Source organism: Acanthaster planci, linkage group LG03 (assembly GCF_054643075.1).
Source record: "Acanthaster planci isolate LZ-2023a linkage group LG03, COTS_SCS, whole genome shotgun sequence".
Classification (NCBI taxonomy): domain Eukaryota; kingdom Metazoa; phylum Echinodermata; class Asteroidea; order Valvatida; family Acanthasteridae; genus Acanthaster; species Acanthaster planci.
Window position 1 is genome coordinate 15491608 of NC_141779.1, and position 22157 is coordinate 15513764.

At 41.9% G+C, this 22157-nt stretch overlaps 2 protein-coding genes across 4 annotated transcripts in view; one reads left to right on the forward strand and one right to left on the reverse strand.

Moving 5' to 3' along the window:
* LOC110990017 (tyrosine-protein phosphatase 10D-like) overlaps positions 1–13204 on the forward strand; it is a 33804-nt gene extending 20600 nt beyond the window's left edge. For all 3 annotated transcript variants that reach the window (XM_022254807.2, XM_022254798.2, XM_022254790.2), the window contains 14 exons: positions 502–798; positions 1192–1482; positions 1845–1991; positions 2558–2698; positions 3554–3671; positions 4508–4575; positions 5266–5368; positions 6312–6577; positions 7145–7221; positions 7370–7504; positions 8304–8426; positions 8966–9114; positions 9736–9871; positions 10238–13204. In XM_022254807.2, the coding sequence (XP_022110499.2) occupies positions 502–798; positions 1192–1482; positions 1845–1991; positions 2558–2698; positions 3554–3671; positions 4508–4575; positions 5266–5368; positions 6312–6577; positions 7145–7221; positions 7370–7504; positions 8304–8426; positions 8966–9114; positions 9736–9871; positions 10238–10621 (2435 nt within the window). In that variant the 3' untranslated portion in view covers positions 10622–13204. The remainder of the gene's footprint in view (positions 1–501; positions 799–1191; positions 1483–1844; positions 1992–2557; positions 2699–3553; positions 3672–4507; positions 4576–5265; positions 5369–6311; positions 6578–7144; positions 7222–7369; positions 7505–8303; positions 8427–8965; positions 9115–9735; positions 9872–10237) is intronic.
* On the reverse strand, positions 12792–21964 carry ssbp1 (single stranded DNA binding protein 1). The gene is made up of 6 exons (XM_022254835.2): positions 21770–21964; positions 17885–17954; positions 16742–16876; positions 15873–15957; positions 15314–15402; positions 12792–13834 (listed from the first exon to the last, which is right to left on the reverse strand). The coding sequence occupies exons 1-6, from the start codon at positions 21791–21793 to the stop codon at positions 13770–13772; spliced, it is 468 nt and encodes a 155-aa protein (XP_022110527.2). The 5' UTR covers positions 21794–21964; the 3' UTR covers positions 12792–13769.
* Between the last annotated feature and the right edge of the window lie 193 nt (positions 21965–22157).

Genomic DNA, 22157 nt, shown 5'->3' on the forward strand with positions numbered 1-22157 from the left:
GGGCTAGTATATTCCCCAAGGAGCTGAGATGGTTTCATGAATGTTCAGATGATGTGTGAGCCCAATGTGCAGGGATAATGATAATATTAAAGCCCATCGAGACATTCCGTAATATGCGCCTTATAAGAATTGACTAAATTATTATTATAAGTGTTCATCCATTGATGACCAGTGCTTTGCCCCCCCCAAAAAAAACATCTTGCCCTCTTTAAACAAATTTTGGCAAACCCTTGTTTTTGTGTGCTGCATTCGTACAAATTTTTCTCCCGCTGCCTCCTTTTCTCTGTTCCTTACAGTTGTCTGGAGAGGTGACTGCTCCAGCATTAAAGCATAAGATTGAGCTGATTATGAGAAATGGAAATAAGGTTGTAACTAAATAGGTTGTAACATCAACGTTGATTGGGTCATTTTGCTGATTAGAATCCAGCAAGGTACTGTCCAAAACTGCTTTTTATATTGAAATAATATTCCTTTCCATTTTTTTGTTCATGCTAAAATCAGATCCGGAGGGGCCCTCGTTAGTCCAGGTCCGCATGCTGGACAGGCAAGGGGAACGGTTGGAGGTCTCCTGGCCAGCTGAGATCTGCAGCGGATGCCGGGTGGACTCCTACACCACCTCCCTGATGATAACTAAGAGCTCCAGGCGATTGTACTGGAAGCACTCGGACTGCGTGGTGGGAATCTGCAGCGTGGTTTACGACTCGCTGGAGCCTGGGCAGGAGTACCACGCTGAGGTCAGCGCTGTCAGGATGAATCTGTTTAGCAACCCTCCCACTCTATCCGGGAATATCAGGATACGTGAGTCCATTTGACGTTTTCCTCTCGCATTATGCTTTTATACGCCTGTGATCAAATACTAATCAAAACCATAAATTTCACTCGAATACAGGATGTAACTTTGGCGTAAAAGCTCGCTTGAGTGAATCATCTTCAGTACAATTAACCCTCTATTTGCGACAGATTACTGGTTTGTCTGTAACTTTCACTAGAAGCCACAGACTGTATCAAAATTTTCACCGCCAGACTTTATTCCTGTGAGAGGGTAATAGTTTATACTTCCATACAGAATTTACAGCCAGATTCGTTACACCACGTGCAACCTGTCTGGACTTAGGGAAGGAGACTAAAGTAACGATCTTTGATGAATATGGGAGACCTCATCCCTCATTGTATTTCATTGACCGCCTGTAGCACCAGCAACTCCAGGACCCATCACCTTCTCCAGTGTCACCCACGACCAGATCAGCATTGCCTGGGCACCCTCCTTTGGGGTGGTGGACAAGTACATCATTGCGCTGTGCCAGGCCAGTCTGCCTCCCACCGCAGACTGCAACACCTACAGGATTGAAGTCAACTCGTCAATCACGGAATTCACATGCCTCGAGCTGAAACCGAACACATCATACAACATCACGTTGAGCTCCAAGTCCGGCGGACTGACCAGTACCCTCCGATGGGTCGTCAAGGCAACCACTTCACACTGTGAGTGGTCTTTTCCGTCTGTCAAGAGTTTGCCTATACAAGGAGAAATTTGACATTTGACATTTTAATCCTCTCTGCATTATTTGTGCATCCTTGGACAGGAACCAAGTGGCATTTGCATTTATTGCACCTGAACTTTCAAGGGGTTCTCCGATCCCAGTGTAATGTAATCATACCTCGGTTCTGTCTTCCTGAACACTGCAAAATCCCCCAAACCACCACCAGCTTTAAAGGATATGAGACAATGAGAGTTTATGTGATGATACAGTCACAATCTTAATTTCTGTTGGATCCAAATTTCTGACAGTTCACAACCTGGATCTCTTGCCTCACTGAACTTCCCTCCTCCCTATCCTTTACAGTTCCAGCGGTAGACAGCCGGCCGCCAAAGGCCCCCGGCACCAGTGAGGTCACCCCGTACACGTTTCCTGTGACCTTTGACACCAGCTACTTTGACAATTCCAACCGGGCTATCGTGTATTACACAGTCCTGGTGGCTGAAGCTAGCGGTGAGTCACCAATCAGTCACTTCCTTCGGTGCGAGGTTCCTGTCAGAACTTATATCCCCAAACAAGGCTGGGGGGAGGGGACATTGAAGCAAAGATCATGCCTTTCATCTCCAGAATGTTCGGTGTTCCTGGCAAGCATAAAACCACAATTGCCTTGGGATGAATTTGGAAGGGAAATAATGTTAGCAAAAAACAGCATGTACGAAAATGTTAATAGTTCATTTTGTTGAAATGGGCTAGAAAGTATAGCTCCTATCCCCCTAACATCCTGCCCCCGGAATCTCATTGAAGCGTTGCTTAAATGGTCAGAAATGAAAATTTTTGCAAATGAAAAATTTTCCAATTCTTGCAAAAGATGTTCCTGCAAAAGATTTTCAAGTCGTTCTAAAAATCTTATCCTGAAAAGTGTCTAAGCATCAACCTCCTTGTTTCCTGTCCTTGAAATTTTGGCGAGATATAGATACATGTACTGCTGTCTTCCTTGAAGTCATATTGAATGGTGTGAGACACACACACTGAGGTATTGTCTATACATATTCTCACTTGTTTATACTCCATGCAAAAAGCTGTGAGCCATGCTAGTCTACCCACACATGGCAACTTATCGGAGGGGCTACGGACTCGCACGTGGGCTAAGGCTATCGGCAAGGAGACCATACAACGCTACCAGATTGCTGAGAGATATCCCTATGAGGACCTCATATCAGGTTTGGAAAAAAATTTACCTTTGACGTTCAACTCTACTTCCTTCATACACAAAAGTACTCGTGAAAAGTGAACAAATACTTGTTAGATGATCGCTAGTGAACAGCAAAACAGCAAAATTGTGTTTTCATCATGCAGCCATCTTGAAAGTGAAACCTGACATTATTTTCTAATCTTCCTCTGGCTTAATTAATAGGTTTATTTTCAGAACAGGGCAGCATATACTCTGGGGTCATTCTATAAATTAGGGGTCCAATTTTTTTGTGTCCCTGTCACGTCTGACATATGATCAGAACACATTCTCAAACTTCCAAGAGGGATGAATTAATGCAAATTACCTGCAAAACAAGTAAAAATAGTTTGAAATCAATTTCAGTGATATTTCAGTGTCAAATTACACAGGTCAGGTGTAACAGGGACACAAAAAGTCACACTTTTGGATTTCGTGAATTGATAGAATGACCCTCTTCCCCTTAATGCCAAACCTAACCTGTCGGAAGGTGGTTTATTTCACTGGGGTTAATCATCCTTACTCATTTCCACAATACTGTATTGTAAAGGATGGGGCTGAAACTTGTTCAAGCTAATTACGGTGCCTTGGGCAGCTGCCAAGTGACCCATATCTGACCACAGAGCGGTGCCAAGGTTCGAAAGTATTGACTTTGCAGGTGGAGGGAAGCAGAAGAGCCCTGAGAAACTATTAACACGCAACGCTACTCACGTATGACCCGAGCAGGGAATCGAACTGGGTCAAAGTGGTGAGAGGCAAACACTTCACTGGCCAGCCTCCAATGCCGCCCTCAGATCTAGACTTCAAGGCCGCCTTCTCCAATGATTATTTCACCTCGCACATACAGAGTCTGGCAAGAGGGAAGCCTACGCCAAGAAGACTGTCATCGTCGGTGAGGAAGATTGCTCGGAAGAGGAGAAAGACGTCTACTGCAATGGACCACTGAAACATAATAAGATCTATGTGTGAGTCCCAGGTCTACCCAAATTGGCTGCTGCAGTGCCTGCTGCCGCGTACTGCTTAACCTGGTCACCAGAATTGAAAGCTATTAGATCAGTAGCGTCATGTTTGCACACAGGTTGTATATTTGCGCCAACTGTGTTTCTGAGGGTGTCGTGGTTTTGGCATTGAAACGCATTCATTTTTGTGATTGTTAAAAAGCTACCAAGTGATGATGTTGTAGCTCATCAACAGATCTTATTCACTGGCAAGCCATTTTTAAAATCTTGTTTCTTGAATCTATCATATTTGATGTAAACTGTTTAATGGAGTGGTACCAGACTAGTTTGGGTTCGAAACCTCACATTTGTTTTTGTTCAAGTTTTAAATTTGGCTCAAAACATTTAGACATAGTTTATCATAAAGATTAAATTATTCTAAACAGAACCTGGCATGAATTTGTGCTGACCTTTTATTTCGTCACTGATATTTTTACTCCCAGTTTCCCAAGTGAAAATTTTGCCTCACTTTCAACTCAAGATGACCGACACATGATTACAGTCTACTGCATATCATTTTAGGGCATAAGACAATTTCTTTATTGATGTTCCAGGCTGCCAGATTTATTTCAATCCCAATTATTTCTTGGAAACCGTTTTTAAATTTTTGTCCTTTACTTGCACCTTTCTCGGCTTTTACCTAGAGAGACACAGGGGCAACTTTTAGGATGTTTGGGTTTCGCTCTCAGATCTATCACGTTGCTCTGTTTATGGAAAGGTATTTTTTCCCCAAAGCTAGCACTATCAAATGGGACCAGCGACCAAAACTGAGCATATATCCCTTTGTTATTAATGTTTTGCAGCTACCAATTTCGTGCATTCACATCGACCGGCTATTCTGACACACCATTCTCACGGCATGTGATTCTACGTGAGTACAGTGATTTGTGCTTCCTTCCGTAAACCTATGTCTGTTGATACCGCACTCTCCCGTGACTTGTGTTGTAATTACTGAGGAAATTTCAACAGATAGGTATGGAAATGGTTTAATGTGATATCTTTTCCTGTGACTCATCTTTGCACGAGTATGGTTTTCATTGTCGTCCTGGTCCCCCAAGTTTCAAACAAGTTGTCAGTTTTATCACGGTATGGCTGGTCCAATTTAAATGGGGAAAGGATAGCAGTAACATTGGTCATGGCCATAGAAAACCCTCCTGAACTTTGGCTTTGGGGTGGGGGGGTAGGGTCGGGCCTTGAATGCTGGGAGGGGGTGTTGATGTCTGATAACAGATGACACATTCATGGGGCTTTTTTTATCGACGTGCGCATACACGTATTTACCAACATGAACAAAGATGATGTCACACTCTGTTCCCTTCCCTCTCTGTCCCTATTCCTTCCCCGTCCCCCAAGGATGCCCTAAGGTTTCATGATAGAGATGTAAACCTTAAGAATACAATCTGAAATCAGCCAGATTAACCATATCCTCTGTTCAATTGTCCAGTGCTGCTCAGTAATTCATCTCCTCTAGCCTCTTTGCCTAATGCTAGTGATTAACTAAATATCCTGTGATTCCTGCCATTCTATGCTTTGAAGACCGACCTCTGGTTTGTACTTGCAGCCGAGGATAATTCTGGTGTCGTGGCCGGCATCAGTGTTGTCTTGATCATTCTGTTTATCATCGTACTGGTTCTGATTGGCATGATCATGAGCCGCAAATTCAGGTATGCACCCAGTGGTCAGTGTTGTAGTTGAACCATCACAAGTCCTGTCACAAGTTCGTTCGCAAGAGCTGTCGCATAATGATGATAGTTGTATTACAGTTCGTCATAAATTGTGTGTGTGATTTGGTTTAAGTCTAAATGACTCAGGGTGGACTTGTGATGGACTTGCAATTTGCAGGGACTTGGGATGGGCTCGACTACAATCTTGCCAGTAGTCACTTTGCTTTACAAAATGGGAAGCAGGTAACACCCTATATTTGTAAATTTGGTCTCATTTCCTGCTGTTTAAACTGCCCCAGAAGTGCGCCCGACACACTTCTGAAAAAAATGGCCTTTTCTCATTACTTTAAATGACATTTAGCCTGACATTTTCTGTTATTCTACTTGTTACATCTGGTCCTCAACAATGTTAGTTTGCTAGCCCTGAGCAGGGATTGCTTTGTTGGTCTCTTCGTGTCTTTCCAAGAGAAAATGTCTTTTATTGTAATTTTGTAATTGGATATTATCCAATTCATTTTGAAATTAGCCAACATGTTTACAAATTGGGTGGGAACCATTTCGAAATCCAGTTGGGATTATAGATTAGTCGCGGTAATGTTCAGCATGAGTTAGATGATACAGCAAGGTGTATAATGTTGATTCTGTGGGTGCACTTACAGACTTTTTCAACGGTTGTTGTCTGGATATTGTTCTGAAGGCTGGTTCATACCTGACACATAAGCATTTCCAAGTGTACAACTGTGATTTTGAAGTCACGCATTCTTGCAGCAAAGTTTGCTGAAGTCCAAATGGTTATATTGATCAGTTTCTGGCACAAATTTTGACAACACGACAAAATTGTGTTCACATTTCATTTGCAGTACACCATTTTGCGGTGAGCCTGAGCTGGCTGAAAGGTTTAAAATAACTCCAAAGCATTTCTCCATTTCTCCTCTCCACCCAGGGGCAACTACGGCAAGTACATGGCAGCGCGGTCCTTGGAGCCCCTGCCGGTCAGCGTCATGGCCCGCCCCTCCACCAACCGACGTTTCTCCCGGCCAGTCCTCCTAACCGACTTCTGCCACGACTTTCAGGTCATGAATGCCCACTGCCACTACGGCTTCTCCAAGGAGTACGAGGCGGTCATGAAGGTGGGCCGTAAGCTGACCACCAACGCAGCCGTGCTGGCCGCCAATGTCAGCAAAAATCGCTACACCAACATCCTGCCCTGTGAGTCATGTTTGTACTGGTTATTAACATTTGTGACTGGATCACACAAGAAGGAATTGTAAGACCATTTTTTATTGAGTTTGTATTTTTTTTGATACATCTGTCCATTACGTGTCCTGATGTAAATAGACGTGGGTTGAAATGGTGAGGGCTTGTATTGATTTACGTAGATTCTGTCAATTCTGTCAAAGACGTCTAAATTGAATCCAGTGACCCATCTTGTCTGGTACTTTTGATCAGTCTAAACTCTGTTCACCTGTTTCCTTGTGGTGGGGTCAGATCTGAAATTGAGTACTTTTTGTGTTTATAGTACCATCATCAGCTATGCGCATGAGTTTTTTTTTTTTAAAGAAACAGACAAGCTTTACTTGGATTATCCAGCTGTGATTTACAAACTGAAGGTTGAATTCAAAAAAATTATAAACAAAAGTCCCCAGTTAAATCAGTGTGATTGAATATACTCAGGGGGGGGGGATGCCCCAAAGTCCACCTTTTGCACAGTCCCCAGAGTTCATTCAAAGCTGCATCATAGTTTGATGGGTGTCTCTTCGCTTACACGTTATACAGTTGATCGTACCAGAGTTATGCTGAGTCCTGTTGATGATGTCGAAGGTTCAGACTACATTAATGCCAACTACATCGCGGTGAGTTTCAATCAAATTTGACGACTGTGGTAATGAATGTGAATATTTTCTTATTACCTTGCATATTCATTTGAACAACTGAGCAGAAAATGCCCCCTCTTGTGACTAGTTCCCTTGACAAACTTGCAAATGTTCACGACTTCTCCAGGGCTATGAATCCCCAAGAGAGTACATCGCCTGTCAGGGTCCACTGCCTGGGACAGTGGATGATATGTGGAGAATGATATGGGAACATGACGTTGCAACGATTATCATGCTAACACAGCTCATAGAAAAAGCAACAGTGAGTATATGCCTCTATTGTCTGGAAGACTTTGTAATTACCTAGGAGTTTTAAAAATTTCTATTTTGTAAACAAGAGTATTGTATACATTGACCCTGTAGAATCCTCAGTAATGCTGAAATGATTGAAATGTCAGGTTCTCTGACTTAATTTTGGTATACACGTAGTTCTTGTCGATCCATTACAAGGGGTCTGCTGCAGGTTAATTTCAAATCCTTTAATTTTTCTCTGTTCCCACCCATGTGTACATTTCTGGATGAGGAAAAATGGTGAACACTCGACACATAGGCCTACTGCTTCATCAGGGGCATGCTCCATGGCAAAATATGTACACCAGTATTGGCATACCCTGGATACCTTCACTGTCACTGGTATGCACGCCTACGCAAAGTGTAGCACAGTTGAACGTGCCCCAGGTGACAGCTAGAACTCTTGCGATAGTATTGTTCAAGTTAACTGTGCACACCATGGCCCAAATTTTGATGTCATCCCAATGCACAGCAGTGACGAGTTCACAGCTCTCACTTCAGAAAATGTGACCATTGAATACGGGCGTTTCACAATAGTGCGCCTCCAAGAGTTTGCAGCGCATTGGCCAATCACAATGCGCGAAATTGGTTGACCCAATGCGCGTTTGGAAAGGGTCGACATATTTCGCGAGTTGTGATTGGCCAGCGCACACTACTGTGAAATGCCAGTATTGTATCCCTCCACTTTGGTTCCTCTACTGATGAGTACTGTAAGCAGTGGTGTTGATGACGGATGTTTTATTTCACTGCACAAATCTCTTCATTTTCAGGTAAAATGCGACCAGTACTGGGAAGAGGACAGTGCACCTTACCTGCACGGCGATATCCAAGTCACTTTGTCAGCTACCACGGAGCAGGAACATTGGACGACACGAGACTTCACTCTTGAAAGGGTCAGTGAAACTACACGTCAAGTCAAGGCTCACCTCCACAGCACTTTGTACACAATGTAATGCTTATGGAACAACTGAATTGTGGTTGGGGGGGGCTCATTTCATAAAGAGAAATAATTAGTAATTTTCTTTTGGCAAGAATAAGAATGGCAATTTTCGGGTACAGATTTTCATTCGGGTGCAAAGCATAAGTTATTGACCATGACCTACAGCGTTGGGCGCCTTGGCCTCAGCCACAAAGGAGGGAGAGATTTTTGGCATGTTTTTGAGTGATGTCATGCATGTATCCCCATCAAAATCTGAAAAGCATACATGTATTCAAGAGCCTTGTGCAAGTTACTCACGACTGAGGCTCCTTTCGTGCTTGGAAGGGAGTTGCGACTGCAGTTGTCGGGGTTGATCAAATGCACCTGAAACCAAGAACAGTCTCCCAGAGCTGCGCACTGTCAAACAGTGTGAGTTGATTTCAGCTGTTGTGCAGAAATTGTAGCCACACAGAAATATCACACTCAACTTCCTACCGCCCTTTGCCTTCACAGAATGATGCCACTAAGAAGGTCCGGCAGTTCCATTACATGGCCTGGCCAGACCATGGGGTACCAGACTGCAGCACGGCACTGCTGACTTTCATTCGGACAGTACGTGCGCAGATTCCCAAGAACGGGACGCCAACTGTCGTTCACTGCAGGTAAGTGCATTATTTTGCAACAAAACGAGGAAACAAGCAATGAGCCAATGCAGGAAATGATAGTCTGGTTCCCTTACCCGACAAAATCCCCTGACATAATCCCCTGACATGTAGAAATTGTAGGTCTGGTAGCCACCATTGACCAATATAGATATGACGCAATGTATGATATATGATGTAATGTTTGGGATGCAAGGTGCGTTTGTCCGTTAATTTTAAAAGTAACCATTGTCAAACGCTGAAGTCGCCGTACATATTCAAAAACAAAGTGTGAAAAATTAACAAATGGCCTAATGGGGATAATGTAGAAAGCATGACGCACGACAATCCCAAAATTATTTGGTTATTATCTGGTAGCAAGAGTTAAGGCTAATGCTCTGGTCTTCTTGTAATTTTTCTTGTGAGCTTCTGTAAGCAGATAGGACTGTCCAGGGCCACCTCTGTGGCCCGGGTTTGATTCTTCTGGGGTTTCCTTCCCACCTCGCAAACTGTAACTGCTTCTCAATCATCTCCTCTACAGGTTTCATCAGGCTTGTAAGCTAGAGTGCGTAGGGCGCTCAGTTGAGGAATACTTGGTGTCATTACCAGAAATTAATAATAATAATAGTAATTGTCTTGCAGTGCCGGGGTTGGACGCACAGGGACCTTCATCAGTTTGGATCGGCTGATGAGACACATGGAGGAATTCAACTTTGTTGACATCCTGAGTGTGACCTGTGACCTGAGAATGCATCGAAGCTACATGGTCCAGACGGAGGTAATGACAAAGAGTAAAGGCATAGGATTCTCAAGAAAGCCTGAAATAATCAAGAATAACATTTGAACATTTAGTTTGGTTACAGACCCCAGACTCAATTTTTACAGGGTATGGTTGTGTGCGTGCTATTAATTGCTTGCTGCCGTAATAGTTACAAAAATACAAAAAGATGTTTTAATCTTTTGCAGAAAAAGTTGGAAAATGACTGCTTCAGCTGTTGGAATTGAAAATAATCCTTTCTGTGTATAGCGAATTGATGAAATGTACACTGTACAGTAATTTTTGAGATTGTTTGAATTGTATTTTTCAAAGCAAATTTTGTGGTCTGATTGTGATTCAGTTTTAAATTTCTTGTTCTGTTGACAGCAACAATATGTCTTCATTCACAAATGTGTCTTGGACATACTGGAAGAGAAGGGCATCGCCCCCAAGCGCCTGCCTAGTATCTCCTCCATCGACACCTACGACATGGCTTCCACTCGCCAAGGCAGTGATGCTTCAGCCATCATCAAATGTGTCTACGAGACCGAGGATGATGCGACCAGTGCCAGGGAACGCCGGGATGTGGTGGTGTACCGGCGCACATCCCCGGACCGCAGTGAGGACGAGGACTTCCACAAGAGGTTCTCCTCGTACAGCGTTGGCTCGGCCAAGAGGTCGCTGATTGAGGACAGCTGCGACTCGCGCCGCCCGTCCTCGCCCAAAAAAGCCAACAGCAACGGCTCAGCCAAGGGCTGTCCACACCCTTGAAGGAGGAATTCGTCTGATTCCTGATACAGCTGACTAAGCCGAGACTCCAAAGTTTTTCTTCCGAAGTCTCTGTTAAAGCTTTCTCTGCTTTTCAAGTTGAAAAGCATTTTTGGTACCGACATACCCTGAAAACTCAGCAATTTCCACGAGAAGCAACTCAAAACAAGACCACTTATCTTGGGCAAAGAAGTATTTGTTGTACTTTTCAGACAGATGCTAATCCAAGCGATTTGAAGGTCTTGCCCATTTCTTAATACCTGTTGAGTTCTAGGGCTTTTGAAGCAGAGAACAGAGGCATCTGACTAGCAGAATTCAAATCCTGTTCCAAGAACAAAATTAACTCCTTCAACTGAAAGTGTCAATTTAATCATGTTTATCAGTTTAAATTACGTGTCAAAAATGTATTCGTAACAGCCCTGTGGTGTCCTGACCAATCACTGCTGTGGTGTATGTCTGACGTGCATGCGGGGGGGTGGGCTTACCTAATACCCACCTTAATATTTAATGGTGCTTCACATACTAAGTAAAAGCATTCTACTTCTAGGCTTACAATTACCTTGATTTTGTCAGGAAAAAGTTACAATTGGGCCTCTACAAAGCCAATTAGCATAGAATGCAGTCAACAACCTCCAGTTTTTTCTGCAAGTAGAAGACTGGAAATGAAATTCTGTGGGGGGGGTTTATGCCGATCAAAAGTGGATTCTGAATACCTTCAAATGCAAAATGAGGAGCTTCTCAAATATTTCAGGGTTTGAGAAAAAATGGGTAGATGTGATTGGTTGACTCTCCTGATAGATCAGGATGACTTTCACCTGTGAAGTCTTTCATTATTTGTCTTTCTTTTTAAATGTCAAATGCATGAGTACCATGATTTTAATTGATTTTAGGAATATCTTCTCAATCTGTGGAACTAGTATCCACGTGAGGGAAAGGTTTATTTTTGACTTTACATAGCAGTGGGCATTTATCCCACTGTATGGCCCAAGTTTCCAGTGCCTGGTAGGTAAACCATAAATTTGATGTTTTTATTTTATCAACTTTGACAAGATATTAGGCATTCCTTCTTGTCCATTGGCACTTAAAATACAGATTGGCTAAATGCTGAAAATTGAAACAAACTATACAGGGAAACTGACTTGGTGCTTAAATACAATTATAAAGATGAACAAAGAAATTGGCTGGAGCGGGATTTGAACCTGCGACTTCCGGAACACTGTACCGGAGCTCTACCATCTGAGCTGTCCAGCCCTACATTGGCAGCACTTCCCATTTGATAATGAAGATAATTGACAAATGGGAAGAGCCACCAACATAGGGCTGGATAGCTCAGTTGGTAAAGCCCTGGGTACGGTGTGCCGGAGGTTGAAAATTTAATTCCCGCTCCAGTCAATTTCATTGTTCATCTTTATAATTATGCGTATAAAATAATTGACGTTACATTTCATTACGTGAAAAATCTTCCCATCTGCAGCTGTTTCAGATCACTTCATCCTGCTCAGCGCTCTGCTTAACTGTTTTAACTGTACACGTGTAAACAAGCTGTTGTATAAAAACTTTCAAAGGTCTATTTTAACGCAGTGAATATATTTTATATCCAGAAATATTGTAAATGAGATGAAGAAAATGCATTTATCAGTGGTCATCCACACTAGTTATCTCTCGGTACGGGATAGCGTTTGATCCATGTCCTTCATCACTAATGACCCAACATCCCCTTTAATCCTTTGCATGCCGCCAGTCTGTGCACCGATCAAAGCCTTTGTGCAAATAGCATGCAAAGGGTTAAGGTCCCCGCCTCAATTTTGTTTCACCTTTTGGCTTACTGAAATACTGAGCATGTTGCCTTGCCCTTATCAAATTTAGTGTGAGTTAGAGTGTCGGACCGAACACGATGCTTGACATCAATGGGACACAAACCTGCAAAGCCCTGGAATATTGCGTAGGTATCTTACTGACAGGTTACTTGGCCTTTTGCTGCCAGTGTTTTCCAGTTTTCTTCAGCACTGTAAAATCAGACTTGAAGTCATTGGTAAGAGCATAATACACTGCATTTGTTGTTAATGTAAAAGCACTGTGTGAAGTGTTAAAGGTGTCAGGCTTTTTGAAGGAATGTCAGCTTAGATGACCACTGGTAAATGCAAAGAAATAAATAGGGGTATAAAAGTAACAATGCCATGTGAAAAAAATTAAATGTTTATTTTCAAAACTGTAAATGTATACGCTGCTTACAGCATGAAGAAGAGAACACAATGGCAATATTTCTTGTACAAACATAATTTGTTAACCATTCACATAATTTACTGTACTGTATTGGAAACTTGTTGGTAGCATATGTACAATACTTCATTTGCTCTGCAATGCTTCGTAAATCGTTTGTATCATGCGTTTGTGTATTGATTAATATGTGGGATGGGACCACAGTTGATGTCGGGAGTAAATATGTAATATTGAAATGCATGCGAACTTGAAATTTAACTCTAAAAAGGAGCCCTTTTGTGAACTACACGGAAGGCCTGTGGTTGTTTCTGTGAATGCCCAAGCTTGCCAAAATAAACAGAAGTCTTTCTGAAGCATGGAAATGTATCTGAATGTTTGTCCTTAAAATGTTTAAATGATTCAAAACATCCTTCAAACATGGAACTTCAAGGAAATTAAGACTTTCTCCAAGTAATCAATTTCAGTTCATATTTAAAGTAATCTAAGATCTTTTACCAAAGAATACCCACAAGAATAAGACTTGAACTCAGTATGACATTTTCAGGGTTGATAGTTTACAATCATTTAAAATAAAATTTGCCAAGTTGAGTAAAAAAAATGTAGTCCCACTTTTGTCTTTCCTATGAATATATCAGATATCAAATAACACTTGTGCACTAATATAGGACAACTCTTTAAGACATCCGCTATACATGTGGATCAAGCTTACAAAGCACCGGACCAAGTTGTAACTGAATGCGCACAAAAGCGTAGATGACAGAGTGCCAACACTTTGCAAATGTTTCTGAGTGATATGCCTGAGTGCCCTCACCTTCAAGTAATTTTCACATTTTCACCACTAGAGGGGGGTGTACTCAGAGCCAGTATTACAGCAGGGTTATTGACCCAACAATGGGTCACGCACCATGTTGTCAATCCAGAAGTTCACTGTCTAGTCTTCATATTGCAGGTCTGAGTCTCTCAGCTTGGGTTCACTTCCAACGAATATTACATCATCTAGGGATGAGATAGACAAGATGTACGGTAGAGATATCAGTGAACAAATACAACGCCGAGTCAGAGCATGCAACAACTTTCATGGGAGTGTTCACTCGTGACGAATCGTCTGTCAGTTTTTGCTTAGGCTCACTGTAACCGTTTTGAGGTAATATTCTGTCGTTAATGAGCACCATGTTTCTGTCCTTTCTTACATGTAGGGTTTAGTGTTTTGTGGACACCTACAAAGCTACATGCATTTTGAACACTGTTGCACACAAGTGCAGTGTATGTAAAAGCATACAATTTCAGATACAGTAAGTACCCTGTTAGGAATGTATTTGGAAACAGAGAAAAAGTTGCCCAAATCCATCTCTGGAAAACCTTGTTAGTTACTGGAATCTCACGCAGAGATTGGTCTATGGGTCTGATGCTTTGTGAGCTGGAAAAGATTGCCCCACACAGGTCAGTTCACAAAATCAAGCAGCTATAAAGTAATTGCCCCCACTATGTGGCGTAACCTACATGGCGTCCTCCCATAGCAAAGTGCCTCTTAAGTGTTATCAAAATTAAGCTGATTGGTTTTTTGCTGTTGTATGCAGCACATCAATAATCTGCATACTTGACTGTCAGCTTTATTTGTGTTAATGACACTCAGACACACTTTGCTATTGGAAGATGCCATGATCGTTGATGCATATAGGTCACGACTCATTGGGGCAATCAGTCTATTATGAACACTTCCTTTTAGGCATATCAGCTTCTCAATCGTAGCTCTGCAACACAGCAAAAAAACCCAATTTTTTATGGCCATGTTATTTTCCAAAATCAAACAGGCATTTTTTGCAAGACCATGATGGAATCATTAGGTATACTGCAAACTATCACGTCTTTGTATTGGCCATACAATCAAAGTTAACCCTAACCCTCCTCAATCCTTCACCTGTTGGAGGATTGAGGAGGGTTAGGGTTAATGTACAAAGAATTTTCCATTATCCTGTTGCACATCTGCAAAGCAAGTTCGTGTACGGGACAGGGTATAACAAAAAGTCCCTTCCCTGAAACAGAAATTTGGGGGAACTTGCAGCGTCGAACTACGTTGTCATTGATATGCTGATATGCCAGTATTAAAGACTGGTGGAAATGCCTGATGATGAAACTTTTAAATATAACTAAACAAAAGCCACTTCAAAATGGTTTAAATCTGCCTGATGAGAGGGTGAAATTGGAGGCTATGGGAAAAGTCACGAAACATCCGGCTGACAGATTTGTGAGAATGACATTAAAACAGCACGACTTTCAGGGCTTCTAGTAGCTAAAGTACAGACTCTATCACATACGACTACGATATTGTGAATCAAGCATTTGATTTGTTGTCTGAAAGCCTCAAATATACAAAACATGGATGAAAAAGTTTCTAATTTTTGGAATAAAAAATCCTGGAGTCCAAAACTCCCAGGAAATCTTTGCTGATGTGTTTGGCAATGAAACGTTTCATACCTGCAATAATATTTGTCGCAGTAACCCTCTGATCGCTGTCATTGAAATACTCACTGTAACTGATCCTCCCTGTCACCAAAACTCTGGATCTAACAAGAACAGAACGAAAACACCTCTAATAGATTGACTTTTTTGTTTTGTTGACCATGCCATACAAGAGCCAAGACATGTACATGTACACCAAGTCAAGAGAGAAACTACATGAGGGAAAGGGAGGAGGTCATGCATATGTCACAACTGGGGCCCCAAAGATGCGACAACTTGGACACAAAATGGTTTTAGCAGATAATGCAACAGTGCCTGAAGGACTGCATCCACCACTGTGGGAGGTATCCACTTGTCTCCCTCTTTGGGGCATCTGTATCCCCCATCCAAATTCCCTGTATCCACAGTTCTGGTCATACCAATCTCAGCGTTTACAGACGCTGACAGACACAAAACTCAGTGCACTGCCACATACCTCATTCAAAATACCCTGTTTCAAACTTCTCCAAGATTGACGATGCTGAGAGCAATTTTGAAATTAAGCGGGGTAAGCAGTTTGCCGGATGATGCTCACCCCTTTTTGCAGTATGTGAAGACAGCATCCCGCAGCCCTGGTTTGAACACATTAATCCTGTGCCAGCTGGTCCTCTGTTTTAGTTCTAGAGCGGAGATAAGAAGTAACAAAATGATCCGAGTCTCATTTGACCAGCAAAATGCTCTTGGTTTCAATGTTGAGGGAGCAATATACAGTACAGTACTGTAGGCTGTGGCTTTCATATTTAAAAGTGAAACTTCTTGCAGTGGTGAGATTGGAGGAAAAAGAAATATCCACAAAAAAAATTACAAAAAGGTTTATGCAGGACCCAGAAAAGTATAGGGTCAGTGGTTCACATTTGTATTTGCCTGAGCATACCCCTAAAAATGGCAAATTTCTTGTCCTCTATATCAACTCAGATAGACAAAAATACCTTGATGGCAAGTCAGGATTTTCCAGATTTTAAAAGAAACCGTTTGAAAATTCCTGAAATCAGGACAAATCCTGAGAAATCTCACTAGCTTATCCTTGGCTCAGGATGAATCTCAACATAGATGTGCCGTGTATGCCCAATTTCATGGCACTGCTTACCATAGTTGACAAATCTCTGCTTACTACAGCAAAAACTTCCGCACTGGCAGTAAGTGTATTCATCAGTTTAGCAATGAATGTACAATGTGCATCCTGTAGCTACCGGTACATGTAAGAATTCTGTGTTAAGTGCAGAAATTCGGTGATAGCATTGTAAACACAGAACAGACACTTAATTCCTTGGTTACAGATGGAGCCACACAATGCAGAATCAACCTATGGAAACTCTACCCAGGATGTAATAACAAAGATACAGTGTATGAGGCCGATGAGGCTTCATATACATGTACAGAAGTACAGTACAGCCTGCATCTTACCGTCTTCTTCACTCTCTCGCTTAATCCTGAATGTCTCACTGGTCGCTAGGGGAAACAGTGTCACCGGATTGCTTCCAACACCTCTCATCTCTGCATCCCGTCCAACCCTACCAAGGAGTGTCACTTTATTCACACCTGCGATAAAAACGCACCCCAATAATTTGCTCCTGAAGGTCTGTCAAAAGTTGCAAAATGGCAGTCGCCATCAAGTTTTTTTAATTGGGACTTGATAATTTTTATTTATTGAATGGAATTGCAAACCTCTGAAAGAGATGCATACTGTAAGTCCAGAGGCAATCATTCAGCAAATGAGTAGAAACAAAATGCATTTGCCTTTCTACATGCTTTCTTAATTTTTGTCCTTAAAGTTTACTGCTCAAAAAAGCATGTGAGTTTTGAACTTTTTCCTTTTCAGATCTGTGGTTTGGAGGAGTTTTTTATTTAAAATGTTATTTAAATGCCTACAGTACACTGCCTGGAATTACTGTCACTGGTGTATGAGACCTGATTGTGTTCCAGGGAAAGTAGATCTGGGCCATTTTCTAATACTCAACTTCGTCTCCGTCTCAGGCTTCGTTCCGAAAACCAATCCCCGATTGTGGGCCTGAAGCATTTAAATTACATTGGATTACTGTAATTTTTGGTTCTCTTGCATCTTATTTGATGTTTTGTGACACTATTAGACTGATTACTGCGCTTACAGCTTCAAAGTCGGGTAGTCAAAAAAACAGTTGAAGCCTGAGACGGAGCCGAAGTTGAGTATTGGAAAACGGCCCTAGACTTCCAGGGGATAGTGAAGGAGTTGGTTCATAACCTGGGGCCAATTTCATAGAACTTAAGCGCAAAAATCTTGCTTAAAAAAACAAAGGCTGCTCAAAATCTATGTGATCGGATTATCATGCTAACCAAAAGACAGGTGAATACCATTCCATATACACGTGGAGTTTTGGCTGGTAACCTGATTTGTCAAGCAAGGCTTTTTTACGCTTAAGCACATTTTGTGCTTAAGAAGCTCTATGAAATTGGCCCCTGGCCTACCCACAGCTAAAATTCTGCTGAGCACAGGACAATTACTGTTACTGCATTCTGGCTTGACCAGTTGTGTGTGTGATCGAAAGGATCTTCGTAATGACATGGACTTACTGCGTTCAACAACAGGTGTTTCTACCGACTTCACCGTTGTACTGTATCCCCTCCCAAGATACCTGACAAACTGAAGCAAAAGCAAATCTTCAATGAGCAGTTAAACAGAAAAGAGCATCTTTCTAGCTGGCTCAACCACAAAAAGCAAAACAAAACCTTCGACAAAAGACACATACGAAACTTTTGCAAAGCTAGGAATAATACTCATATGCTGCATTTCCGGTGAGTAAACTATCAATTTCATCACGAATACAAGGTGTTTTACATACATGTATTATAGTGACACACTTTTTCCAACGAGGCAATTAATATTTATATGTGGACAGGTCCTCTAATGTTTTTTCTAGTTTACTGGCATGACTTTAAACATGTACAGTATGAAGGACAGAATGTAATTTGGGGACATAATTTTCTCCCCAAACAAAAACTTTGTCCAGTTCAAAGCTTATATACATGTACATACTGCATAAGTACCTTATCAACATGAATATTCATATTCACGAGACCGAATTCAGGCCTTGTCTGGTCAAGGTACATGTAGCACAATTTCAGATCTTATAATACTGCACACATCAACACACACAAAAACAAATGAAGTATCCCTGTAAGTAAATGGAGGATGCAACTTTAAAATGACAAAATATACATTAAACGACAATGTGAAGTTAGTTACTTCTTCCTCGTTCGACATTCAGTGTTGAACAAGTGACTGTTTGATATTCAGAGTTGTATAAGTAACTGTTTGACATTCAGCGACCACTCAGGAGGTACATACCTAAAAACAATGGAGTTCAAAAGGGACAAAAAACAAACTGTGCCACCTAAATGTACATTTCAGGGCTTGTTTGACCCTGAAAAACCCCATGCCCCGGAAGAGAACAGTGACATCAGATTCAATGTAATCTCCAGGCTGGGCATGGGGGTTGGGTATTTTATTTCATTTGTGAAAAGTAGTACTTTCCTTCTGGTTTGCAAGTGAAGAACTCCATCGACAAAACTTTAGTCGAAGCTGTTTTGACAGTGGAAAACTGTGTTGCCCTGGCTGAAATGGAGGCAGTGGGGTCGCTAAAGTGTACAGACACAGTTTGAAAATAAATGTAGACCTGAGATTGATCTATATTATTTCGATCCACTGAATTAGTTTCGATGAAAACAGCAACTTTATAAAACTTACCGTTTCTTCCTCTCATAATTATACTGCTATAAAAAACTGTCTCAGTTGTCAGGGAACCCCCAAAAATCCCACGCCCAAGGTTGCCTCCGTGGGAGAGAGTTGTGTGTGTATACATCATTGTGATATGGCATGCACAATGTGAATAAACCTGGTACATGTGTGGATGGTGGCACACTTTGGTTTTTTGTCCCTTTTGCACTCAATCATTTCTACTGGTGTGCACCCTCAATGTCAAATGCTTACTTATTCACCACTGGAATACCAAACGGTTATTTGTTCAACATTGAATGTGAAACGTCAAACAAGGAATAAGTACCGGTAACTAACCTCACACCACCAATATACACTTCATTCCAACCAACTACAAACACCCCGACAAAAGAACACACTGGCACATCCTAATATTGATGGTAATACAAATGAAAATCAAAGCAGGAATAGTTTGTATAGATTAAGGAAATTCAAATGATTTTATGCACGTTGCTACTTCTGGAAACCAAGGCAAAAGGCATGCCCGTGTACGTGTGGTGCCAGCCTTCTGGTTTCCAGCAGTACAAGTAGAATGTTGCATGCCTCAAATCCAAAGGAGATTCTCTCAGCATGCTCACATGAGATGGTGTACTGTCGGCCTATGAGACAGACATCAGCTCATGACACAGGGTCTTCCTATTTACAGTCAACACATGATAGTAACGTCAACACAGCCTCAACTTCCTGAAAATACAACTTTAATCCACAAAAGAGGCATAGAAGTGTAATACTTGGGCTGAAAGAGACTTTCCAAAAGTTGGAGGTCACAAAATGGATTTTTTTCACACGGAAAAAAAACTCTCTAGCAGCATAGCTGTTTGCCGCCATCTTGCCTCCTCATGGAGCTTGGACTGTACCATTTAGGTGTGGATATGCTGCGCTATAAATTGAATACTTTTTAAGAGAGTAAAAATCAATATAGCAGAAACAACGTCATAGATTCTATTTAACACAGTTATTGTCAAAATACGAAAAGGGACAATTATTCAATCTTAAGAAAAATACAAATACAGTAACTTTAAAGGAAAAAGTGTTATATCTTTATCATATAATATCACCACCCCTCTAGCGTAATATGTTCCCTTTTGCCCCAGAGGCAACATGCATGGTGGCTGATTTCCGAGCTGTTCGAAGGAGGCAATTCAGCCAAATTAGAACAGTAATTTTCCTGAGCCTAACCTGTTGAAGTTTAGGCAAAATATCCCTTCGACAAACACATTACAGTCGAGTACCGCTTCTTTTGATTTTTAACATGTTATGGGGGTGTTGATGCTGTGTTGATGGTAATTAGTATGACTGCATGATGCATGCACTTGTCAGCTCAGTACAATCTACATTGTCATCATCTAATGTTACAATCTAAGTACAGAAAGAGTTCCATATATGGATGCCGCTGGGCACCTTATACAAAAACCCCATGAGACTAGTCTGAAAAAATTCTACGTCTTTTTAAGTAAACACAGTATTAAACACCTTGGTATTTTCACTCCTCAATTGACCTTTACTTGGCATCATGTTTTTGCTTTCTGGCGGCTAACAAATAGATCACTGTAGGCGGCCGTATATAAGCCTTATCGCAAATACTGCATGGTTGATTTTGCACAATGGTAAAAAGGCATTGTGCAAAATCAACCATGCAGTATTTGCGATGAGGCACATGGAACTCTACTGTCAAGTGTCATGCCACTGCCAGCTGAAATCAGGTAGGGACGGAAAACCCATGTGGACCAAGCCGGGGTGAGGAAAGAATTAGGCCCACTACTAATATTTACTAGGGTCTACGCCAACCCTGACATGTCGCTACCCCCAGAACTGTGGGGTCGACATCCGCCCCACTCCCACCTGGGACTCAGGAGAGGAGCGGACGTCGGACCCTAGCCCCACTAGTGTGGCACGGACTCTCCTCCCGATCCATCCTTAGCCACACATCCTTATACACAATTTCGTGTCGGCGTACTGAACATTTCGGCGCACCCACTTATCATCGTGGGCGCAATTGCTTTTGCATACGAACATGATTCTTGACTTTTCCACTTTCTAAAGACCATTTATTGAATGATTTCACTCACGTTATTCAGGTATTTTCCAGTCTTTTTGCCTTTATCCATTCAATCTAACGGGCTCGCTCTCACAGTCGCCATCTTTAAAAAAGGTCGTTGAACATTACGTCACTTGACCCCTCACTGTCTCGACGGCTGTTCCATGTCAAGACATGTAATACACGAACTGAGCGATAAGATACTACATGTACCAATGGGCTCTTCCAAAACTTTGGCAGCAGTCTAGATGTCTATTGCGCCCACGATAAGTGGGTGCTCCAAAATGTTCAATATGCCGACACGAAATTGCATTTACGGATGTGTGGCTAAGGATGGATCGGGAGTGAGAGTCCGTGCCACACTAGTCATGCTAGTGGGGCTAGTCGGACCCCACAGTTTTGGGGGTAAGGGGTACCTAGCCCCACAAATAGGGCTGTAGTGGCTCTGTTTTACAATCTGTCTCTTATCTGTCGCCACCACAGATAAGAGACATATAGAAAAAGCGAGCTACTACAGCCCTTTTTCAGTAAGTGTGGACTCATTTGTGGACTCAGGGGCCGGGGTACCCTGACGCATGGACGTGACTCCCCATGCCTTAAACAACACCCAGACAAAGTCAAATGGGTTGAAATTTGGTGATACCTGTGCTAGTGATGATCTGTACATTTCACCTGCTGATTGTCCGACGCTTTTTCATCAACAGTGCAATATTCATCCACTTTTAAAATGGCTTGCACCTGCTCCGCCTACATATTACGAGTACAGTGAGGTTTTCCCGGGAAATTTTGTCTGTGCATAGCGCATGCATGTGCAACTCAAGGTCAAAATCTATATGAAAAGGTGAGAGGTCAAACGTTTGGTTCAAGCCATTTTTCCCAAAGGGGTTGCTCTTTTTAATTGACATTCCCTGTCACAGTAAAATTTGAACTAAGTTTTCACTGTTAAGAACTGTTCTGGTGGCAGTTCAAAAGGAAGTATTTTGAAAACCAGGAAGCGCTTTTATTTCATCACTTACGCCTTTTAAACAATA